Here is a 9,898-nt window from a genome sequence, read left to right as displayed (position 1 = left end):
CGGCCCCACCCTCCACGTGGGGCGAGCCACACCTCTTCTGACGCATGCCTGCAAGCCCTCCACCGATCAGCGGGGAAACCTTCCGCGCGTTACCCCGCCAGGCAACCAATCCCACCAAAGTTAGCAACGATGCTTAAAATGTTTTATTTTTTTCTCCTTAAAAATATTTACAGATCTGAAATCTCCCCCTTTCGTCCCTACCCATCCTTGGGACGAGAGAAACGAAAACAGGCGTTAATTGCCTAAAGCCCCCGAGGGCTAGCGTGGCCGGCCGTGTGTGCATGTACATATGTACAGGTGTATGTATGGGGAGAGGAGTGTACTCAGTTTTGTTGGTATTTTTCTGGGTTTTTTCCTACCAGTTAATGCCGATCTGGCCGAAACTCCCTTTCCCACCACCACCCGAGAACATCCCCTCCAAAATGGTTTTCAAAGCGCATTGGTTTGCTTTGGGTAGAAAGCAGGCGATCTGGCTTGAGGAATGCCGTTAAATACCCGAAACAATCAAACAAAAAGTAGGGCAGAGGCCATAAATAAGAGATAATGAATACACATGGTGTATTTCTTAATAGTTCTGGAAACACGCCGCCTTGCTCCAGAGTCCTGCGAAGGGGGCAGCCCGCGCCGGGCTTGAGGGCAGCTGGAGACAGGCCAGGGCGGCCGGGGGAGCAGGCGGGCGGCGCGGGGCCGGCGGGCCGGTCAGTAGTCGAGCTTGTTGTAGAGGTTGTAGAGAGGTAAGGCCGAGAGGTTGCTGCCCGGGTAGTAGAGCGGCGCGGGGAAGGCGAGAGAGCGCGGCACCGGCACACGCAGCAGCGAGCTGTCCCGGAACACCAGCGGCATTCCCACCAGAGTCTGCGCCGACGCGTGCGCCATGTTAGCCGCCTCCAGCTCGGCTGAGAGCTGCCGCTTCCACTTGTTGCGGCGGTTCTGGAACCAAGTCTTGACCTGGGTCTCTGTGAGCTGCAGGCTGGTGGCGAGGCAGGCGCGCTCCGAGCTGCTCAGGTAGCGCTTCATGTCGAAGGTGGACTCGAGCTGGTACACCTGGCTGCGCGAGAAGACCGTGCGCGTCTTCTTCTTGGCGGCGCCCGCCTGCCGCTCGGCTCCGCCGTCCCGCGGCCGTTCGGGCCCCGGCGACGGCGAGCCCGCGGGCAAGAGCCTCTCTTTCTCTTCCTTAAAGTCCGGGTGCGAAGGAGAGAGGAAAGGCGTGCGCTCCGAGCTCGCCGGCCCCGCGCCTCCGCTGCCCTTGGGGGTACCTGGGGAAGGAGAACAGACAGGAAGGCCATAGAGTTGGGAGCCTCAGAGACTCCCAGCTCTGGCCGGGACCAGGGGCTTGGTAGGCGCCTGCAGCCTTAGTCCCATCTTCCTCGGTCCCAACCCCTTCCTCTTCTCCCTTCGCTGGCACCCAAAGCCCAGCAGCCCGGCCTTTAAAAAGCAACAGAAGAGAGGGACCCAGCTACTTGAGTCTGGGGTCTTGTGCTCCCAGCTTCGTGAAAGGACTTGTGGCAACAGGGGGAGGAGGTCTGGAGGGAGAACATTAGCATCATTTAGAAAGGTGATTTTGCCTTGTGATAACTGAGCTGGAAGAGTTCCCTGAGCTTTATAGGGTGGCATCATTTCACAGGCCGTTTGTTCGGAAATCACGCTAAGGCTAACGCGGGGCTCCCCTTCGTCAGATGTTGTAAAGAGGAACCATCTCTGAAAGGCACCATTGTCAATCATCTTGGAGTGCTAATCATTCCGAGGAGGAGGAGAGAGACAGAGAGGAGAGAAAAGACGCTGAAAGAAATTGCGGTAGAGACAGACGGACCGCTCAGACCCGACTTCCAGACCTGATGTTCGGCAAGTAGCCGATGTGCAAAGGGGATATTGAGGGCAGAGCCGTGTGTGCGGTCGGCCCTGTGCCCAGCCCGCTGTGGTACACTTTCCCTCCAACCCAACCTTCCCCAAGACCGCGCCGCGCGAGGTCTGTGTTCCCGGTCTCCTCTCGAGCTCCCGCAGGGCCGAGCAGGGAGCATCGCGCGCGCGTCCCCTCCCCTCGGCCCCGGACCCCGGACGACCGCGGCTCTGGCCAGAGGGGGCCCAGCGCGAGAGCCCCGACACAGCTTCCCTCCCCTAGAGCTTGCTCGTGGCCGACGGGGCGGCGTGCGATCCTTACCCAGGCAAGGAAAGGGGATGGGGGGGTGGTGCTTGGGGCCCGGCTCCTTGGGGCCGCGCGGGTCTGGGCAGAAGCAGGCGGGTGCCTTCCAGCCGTCGTCCGGCTCCTCCTCCTCCGAGGACACGGACAGGCTGCGCTTCCTGGAGGGCCAGCCGGCGGGCTCCCGTGGCGCCTCCGAGGGGCCCCCGCCCAGGATGGACTGAATGGTGAAGCTGGAGACGCCGCCGGCCGCCGGACACCCCTTGCCCGCATCTTCCTTGCTGCCCATCCTGGGTTCATAAGAAATCGGAGGAAACCAAGAACTCCCTTTAGAGACGATCTGAGTGGAAGATGGTGCAGGCAGGCAGGCGCGGGGGAGGGGCGGGGAGGGGAGCCACGGGGAGGGGGCGACGAAGCTGGTGAGGCGTCCCCTCCGCTCTGGGGACACGCGGGCACGGGACGGCTGCGCGGGAGTCCCTGCCCGCCCGGCTCTGGGTGCACCCGCCCAGCCCCGGCGCGAATGCCCCTTCCTTGCCCGCCAGCTCGCCGGGTCTCCGGCTGCGCGGAGGTGGCGCGGCCTCATTTGCATAGAGGTTACCCGGACGCGGCCAATCGCAGCGCCGCCGAGCGGCCCCGGAAATTTTCAAAAAGCCTAGGCCGGGCACGCAGCGTCTGTGAGCCCCGGGGCGCGCCGAGAGCCCTGTGGGCGTCTGATGTGTCCAACCAGGGACAGCCAGGGCCGAAAGCAGCACAGATTCCAGCCCGCGTTCCAGGCCTCTGCGGCGGCTCTGACCGCTCGGACCCCGGCCCTCTCGAGGGGCAGGGACTGCGTGCGGCTCGCAGCTGGAGTAGTCCGACGCCTCCCTCAGGCGACAGGTCCTCGCATCCTCAGAGGGGCTCACACAGGCTGCTCCACGACCCTCCCCCAGCCTCCCACCCCTTCTCGTCCGGGCGAGCAAGCAGGGCAAGCACCCCCCAGACCAATGCGCCCCGTGAGGGAGGAGGATTTAGGAGCGTGCGCCTCTGAACTATTCCTGGTGCTATTCCTGGCAGCTTACCTGGGAGGCCCAGGAGCAGACAATTTCTGGCTTCCTCGCCCACAGACCCCACCCCTGTCACAGGCTCAACGGGGCTGCATGATGTTGAGTGGTAAGGAGGGAGCCCTAGATCTTGTTTCAAGAGATCCTGGTTCAAGTCCCAGCACCACCATTCACACGCTGCACGAACAAGGACAACTCCAGTTCCAAGAGAGCCTCACTGCCCTCATGGGTGAAATGAACTTCTCGTTAACATCCCCCCCCTTCTCCTGTTTTGAGGAGCGCCTTAGGCAGGAACGGAAAAGCCCCCAAAAGCCTAGAAGCTCTAGGAGCTCATAGTAGGTACTCTGTAAACCTTTGCTGAATAGGCCGTGGTCCGCCCTGCTGTTCCGTAAGTGATTCTCAGTTTTTGGCAAATATTGGGTGGTCACCATTGCTGCAGAAGTGGAAGCCCTTTGCTCTCGGGAACGGGAGAGGGAGGTGAGGATGAGGACAAGGTTTTAGGATCGGGAAAAGTCGATTCAGATCTCGGCTAGGTGAGCTTGGACTTTCTGAGCCTCGGTTTCCTCATTCCTAAAATTAGGGGAAGCAGTGCCTCCCCGCAGAAGCCCCGTGGGGTCAAAGTACCCAACTCCGACCTGGGCACACGGAAGGCACTCAATAAATCGCGGTTCCTCCCTCGTCCTCGCGGACCCTTCTGAGCCCTGGCTTTCGCCCCTTTAATTCCCAGATCAGCTGTTACTGGACCTAGAATCAGCCCGGAGCGGGCAAAACGGTTCGGGGACACAGTTGTCTACACAAGCTTCGAGGAAATGAAGGTGAGGCAAGGCCCCCAGGTGCTCAGGCAACTCCACCCCCGGGTCTGCAGCCTCGGGACCGCTGGGTGAAGAGATCCCGGAAGCCCTGCCCCTAGGGTGCCCCCCAAATGCAGCCAAGGGTGAGAGGAGACTCTGGAATCAGTCCCCACGGATATCCAGACGCTGCACCATGACTATGCAGTTCCCTCCTCGCCCGCGCCGCGCCCGCGTTATTGAGTAAAGCGCTTATAATATCATTAGCCGCGGTGAGTTACCGACTGCAGCTCTACCCTTGGCAGAACCTCTCCCTACTTAACTCTTCGAAGGGATCGTTAATGGGCTAATTGATTAGGAGTCGGCGGCGCAGCCGGGGCAGGGGCAGGGGCAGGCGAGGGGCGGGGGCCAGGGCCTGTGCGCCACGGCCCGGGAGGCCGGCGAGGGGCAGGTGCCGGCCTCCATCACCGCATTAACCTCTTCAGGGCTCGGCGGCGGGGTCGAGACACATTACAAATGGTCAGCTTTAATCATGGTGTCAGCTCATTAACCCGGAAGGACCCAGACCTGAAATACAATTTGTGCGTCCTCCTCTGCGCGGCCTCGGCACTGAGCAGCCCGTCCCGCGCGCTCCCGCACGGTTGGGGGGTAGAAGGAAGGTTCCTGGAAACAAAACACCCGACTCTCTCACTGGCCTGAGGCCTCTCCGCCTACCGCAAGCACCCTGACTGGGCGCTGTCTCCCGGACCGGGCCGAGGCGGCCCCGCGGGAAATTAGCCAACCCGGCGAGCAGAGCCCGCCACTGGCTGGGGAAGCAAGAGGAGTTGGGGGGTGGGGGGGTTGGTTGAATCCTTCTGAGCTAGTAAATACTTGGTACCCGCAACCAGGAACACGCTGGGAGTATCGCATCATGATTCAGTTTAATCCTCACAGCAAACCTGTGGTGTAGATCTTTACCTCCAGTGTACAAGCGGGCAAACCGAGGCTCAGGAAAAAAAGCGACCAGCCCAAGCAGAATAAGCAATATTGAAGCTCCAGGCCTTTTCACTGCCAATACCGGGCCCCTGGGAGGAGGCGAGGGGTGGAGCAGGCATGGATATCGAGCCTGGGGAATGGCTGCAGGGAAGACTGTGAGGACCCCCTCCCCCCCCACCGCGTCGCGGCACCGCCGAGGCGCACGTGTGGGTGGGGTCAAGGACCCCACGGGGTTAGTCTCTGCCAGGGCAGGGACCGTGGAGGTGGCGTCAGGGCCTCTGGGGTAGGCGTCGGAGAAGCAGCTCCCAGGCCCCAGAGCGCCGAGGGACTGGGGGACTGACCCGTGTAGCCTGGCTTGAGGACTCTCAACTAGGAAACCATGCAGCCTCGAGACCCCATAACTCCCCTCCGCCCCACTCCCAGGGCAGTTTTGGGAAGTCTAAAGGAGCCATCTGCCTCGTACTCCGCCTGCTCGCCATTCCCACTCGCATTGACCTTCTGATCTACGCAGAGGTGCGCTACAAACAGCCTCCTCCACCACCACACCCTGCACATCTTCAGACGCGCACGCTTTAAGCCGTGTGCACACTTGCATAAACGCTTACGCACTCACACACATTCAGTCAGCAAATGTCCACTGAGCTCCGACTAGTGTGCGCGTCACACACACACACTGTACACTCAACCAGGGAAGTGATGGTGGTGGGCGCAGGGCAAAGGCGGGGAGGCGGTCGGGGAGACAGGGAGATTCCTGGCTTTGCAGCTGGACAAACTCTCCCCCGGGCTCTCCTCAGCTCTCCTCAACTGGTCACCGGCGGGGTCTCCCGCCCCTGGTGCACCGACAGCAGTCACACTCCTGGGGCCAGAGGGCCAAGACACGATCTTTCCGCCATCCCTTTGGGGCATCCGGGGGTCCCCGACACTTCACCGAGAGCTCAAAGGCCTAGGCGCCCTCTTCTGGGCCCAGTGCAGCTGGAGAACACTCCCAGGCACCCTCGGCTCCAGGAACCACCACCCACAGACACCCGGTATCTCTCCCCTGAACTGCGGCAATCCTTCAACGCAGTACCACCTCCCGCCCCACCCTCCTAGTCTGGGGATGGCTCCGCCCCTCCGCACTCTATTCAGAATAACAGCCGCTACCCTGGAGAATGGCTCCACCTCATTTTGGCAATCGCCTTTCCCCACTAGGAATTAGTCATAACCTGGTTCCAAAGAGTGATAAACTTTCCGAGACTGAAGGGACGCTTAAAGTTTAGGTCTCGAGATTATGCCACTGCTCAATATTAAAGCGGCCCAGAGCAAACTTGCCGAGGAGCCTAATAAAAATTGATCCTCTCTGCTCTGCGGCAGTTGGGAAATAGGCTGGCTGAGCCGGGTAATAGTGGAAGAAGGCTCCCTCCGAAATGACAGATGAAGTCATAAACAAGTTTGATCTTGGAATCAAGCTTCGATAAATATTAAACACAGTCTGCTCCCCCCCCTTTACGCGAGTGGATTATGATATATGGCTCGTCTAAACTTTAAAATAAGGAAATACCAGAGAAAATGATCTCAATAAATTTTCTAAGTATAAACGTTGATTATGTTTCGATTTTCATTCAAGGGCCTCTGCTGTTCGTTCTTTGGTGCAAATGACATTTCACAATAGGCTTTTGGGGAAAGGGGCTCCCTACTTGAAAAAGAGAGCCCCAGAGGTGTACAATTTATGTAATCTGCGGCTGGAAAATGAATTGTGTAATTTATTGGAAAACAGAAAGTCATGAAGATTGGATCAGCATAGCCGAGTCCCGACAACCCCCTCCCCCCCCCCCACATCCATCAAGTTCCAATTAACAGCCTAACCAGAGAGCTTTAATGGGTTTCCAATCTAGTGGCCTGATAGACTCATCAATTCCTCTGGGAGAAATTAAGAAAATCGACCGCCCCTTGGCGACGCAGTGTCATTCCTTTCTGCAACTATATGTCAAATTAAAAACACAATTAAAATTTAAACTGTTTCAATCAAAGGGTGCCCTGCAACCTATGTTTCACTTAATAGAACTTTGATGAAAATCTGATGCATGCACTCCATCACCAAGGGGGGCGAGGGCAGTGAAAGAGCTCATGAGAGAAGGGGATTCTTTCTATTTCTTTAAGACAGCGCTTGGGTGAGGCACACCAGGTGACTCCACCTTGCTGCTCCTAAGTGATGGGCACAATGCGCTCTCGGTGCGCGCTCCCTCGCTCACTCTCTCCTCCAGCTCTTTTTCCTCTCTCTCCACTGCAACCACAAGGGATCCTTTTGGAACCCCAGCGACCCAGATTTGGGGCAGTTTCGCCCCAGAGACGCACCACCTGGAGCAGCAGCCAAGGAAGGGACCTGGGCGAATACAACCAGTGTTCACCGTCTGGGAACTCTCCAGGGAGGCACGCAGCCTCCAGCTATCCCTTGTTTACGTCCGGTGACTGCCTCGACACTCGAATGAAGTTCTAAGAGATCCTGGAAGCAGAAGAGTGGGAAGAAATCCCAGGCTGATAAATGGACCCCAGTGAGGCCTAGGGCTGTGCTGCAGTCTGAGACCCAATTCCCCAGAAGCTGCCGCTCTGGGGATGAGCCTTCAGGGTACTTCCTCAGGAGAGGTATGCCCGGGTCAAGTGCAGCCCAAACCTCAACTCAAGGTCCCAGTCCGAGGCACCAGGCAGGACTCCAAAGTACAGCCAGCCTAGTTAATTTCGTGGCCCTTTCTTGTCTTTTGCCACCCATCCAACCCCTCAACTGTTTGTAGGTCAAAGGGTCAACATCCACCCGGCACATCCAGACGGGCGCACGTGCACACAACAGGCGTGCACACATCCAGATGCGTAAGCCCAGACGCCTGGATGGCTCGCACCCAGAAGCCAGGGAGGCCCTGCAGGCAGGGCGGAGGGACGGGCTGAGAGTGGGGGAAGCTGGGAGGAGGAGCGTCGAGGAATGCCTCTGCGGCGCTACTTGTACATGCTGGGGCCGGCGGTGTCCCCTGGGCCTGCCCGGCTGCGCTTTGGACCCTAAAGCGGGGATTTCTATGGGGCTAGTGGTTCTTGCACCTTGACCCTGTCGCGGTGACCCAATAGGGAGGATTTTTCCTAGCCGCTTTGCAGAGTCCAAGTTTGTATCGCTAAGGGGAAGATACCCCCCAGATGGGCCACCGGGCCGCCGGGCGTGGACAACAGCGAGAGGTGGGGTAAAAGGGAGTCTGGGAGGCGGGCAAGGCCGCGCGCAGCAAAGTCTGCGCCCCGCAGGGCCCCTCGAAGGAAGTTCAGGTGCCCCGCGCGCGCAGAGGGACGGAAGCAGGAGCTCCTGGCCCGGGCCCAATAACACGAAGCCTAGCCAAAGCTCCAGAAGAGGCTGCACAGCTGCTGGGACCCCCATCCCCAGCGCCCAGACCCTAGCTGGCCCAGCGTGCGCCCGCTGAAGAGAAAGCAAATCCCACTGACCTTCTTGCCTCCTCCTCTTTCTCCCGGCTGTACCCTCGAGCGCGCGCTCTGGGAGCGAGGAGAGGAGAGCGCTCTGGGATTCTCGCAGCGTGGCCTCTGCCTCTGGATGCCGGGAGCCTGCCAAGGGGACGTCCCGGCTCAGAATGAGCCCCCAGTGGCGGGGGGGGGGCAGTTTATATCTGTCTTGCTGTTGTTTGATGTACACACACCCGCTCTATTTACTACCAAATAAAAGAAATACATCTGTGTTGCCAGCAGAAACAGCTCGCGCGCTGGCTCTGCCGTCTCCCAGGGCCCGGAGGCGATTGCTGGCGCTGAGAGGCCAGCACTGTGGGGTCCCCGGCTCCGAGTGAGGTCCGGGCCCATAGGAGAATGGGGGTCCGCAGTGGGGTGTTGGCGGGCTCTGCTGGTTTGTCTCAGGTGGCTTAAGAAGAGGGAGCATCCCTGCCCGAAGGATTTCAGGCTTCCTGCAGCAGAGGTAGGAGCGCCACCTCACTCCCTGCCCAATCCTTTCTACAGGAGTCTTCTCAGCTTGCCTTAGCCTAGGGCCGTCAGAGGAAACAAGCTACCCAGGGTCACCTCGAGCAAGGTGTGCCTAACTGTGTCTGAGCGTTAGTGATCGCTGTGATGCTGAACACATATGTGGGTGGGCATACTGGGAGCCCCTGGATACTGGGTCTGTTTGGAAGTCTAACTAAAGTGTGTGTGTGCGCGCGCGCGCGTGTGCGCGCGCCTGTTTGGGTGATGCAGAAAGGATTTAGCAGGAAAGATGATGTCGTTTGCACTGACTTGAAGATTAATTGAGGGTCAGGTAGGAAAGGCTCTGAAGTTAGGGTGGGTGGAGAGAAGGCTGGGTTCTAGGCTCTGAAGGGAGGGGAGGAGAAAGGATAAAATCGGGGTGTTGGTTCAGTGTCCTAGGGTAGGGGACACAGGCTGCCCTGGCTTCCCACGATGGAATGTCCTGGAGGAATTGTGCAGAGGCACCCTCACTCCCCCAGATAGCCCCCTCTGGTGAGTGGTCTCAGCATCCCCCCCCCAATCCCTGCAGAGGCAGCCAGGAGGGGGGTGGTCTGTGTGGGGGAAGAAGATGACCCTAGCCAACTCTCAGAATGTGACAGTCCCATCAAGCACTTTCTTGGCCTCTCCTGACACAAAGGCCTCAGAAAGACCTGCAGTCCAGCCTAGGATGCTTCGTGGGGGGAGAGATGCTTTGAGTTCCAGCTCTCTGGCTCAACTCTTTCTCTTGCATTGTGAGAAATACCACGACCCCGACCCGACAGGAGGGAAGCAGACGTTTCCCGCCTGGGCCGGCTTCTAGGCTCACACAGCAGCCAGTTCCAGGCGGCATTGTCGTGCAGCCCTCCTCCCCGGGGGCTCACACAGTGGCTCCTGGCAGGGACCCGCTGACCCAGAGCAGCCGACCCAGAGCAGCGGGGCTCCCCAACAGGAGGGAAGGAGAGGCCACCAGGAGTAGCACAAAGGATAAACTGTGCATGTGGAGAACC

At 59.2% G+C, this 9,898-nt stretch overlaps 1 protein-coding gene across 1 annotated transcript; it reads right to left on the bottom strand.

The window, feature by feature from the left end:
- Positions 1-133: 133 nt before the first annotated feature.
- On the bottom strand, positions 134-2,598 carry HMX2 (H6 family homeobox 2). The gene is made up of 2 exons (XM_004438894.3): positions 2,156-2,598; positions 134-1,253 (listed from the first exon to the last, which is right to left on the bottom strand). The coding sequence occupies exons 1-2, from the start codon at positions 2,421-2,423 to the stop codon at positions 700-702; spliced, it is 822 nt and encodes a 273-aa protein (XP_004438951.1). The 5' UTR covers positions 2,424-2,598; the 3' UTR covers positions 134-699.
- Between the last annotated feature and the right edge of the window lie 7,300 nt (positions 2,599-9,898).

The sequence above is a fragment of the Ceratotherium simum genome, chromosome 6 (assembly GCF_057802395.1).
Source record: "Ceratotherium simum simum isolate JZ-2026a chromosome 6, ASM5780239v1, whole genome shotgun sequence".
In the NCBI taxonomy this organism is placed as follows: domain Eukaryota; kingdom Metazoa; phylum Chordata; class Mammalia; order Perissodactyla; family Rhinocerotidae; genus Ceratotherium; species Ceratotherium simum.
Note: the sequence above shows the minus strand (reverse complement) of the source record. Positions and strands in the feature narration are given on the sequence as shown.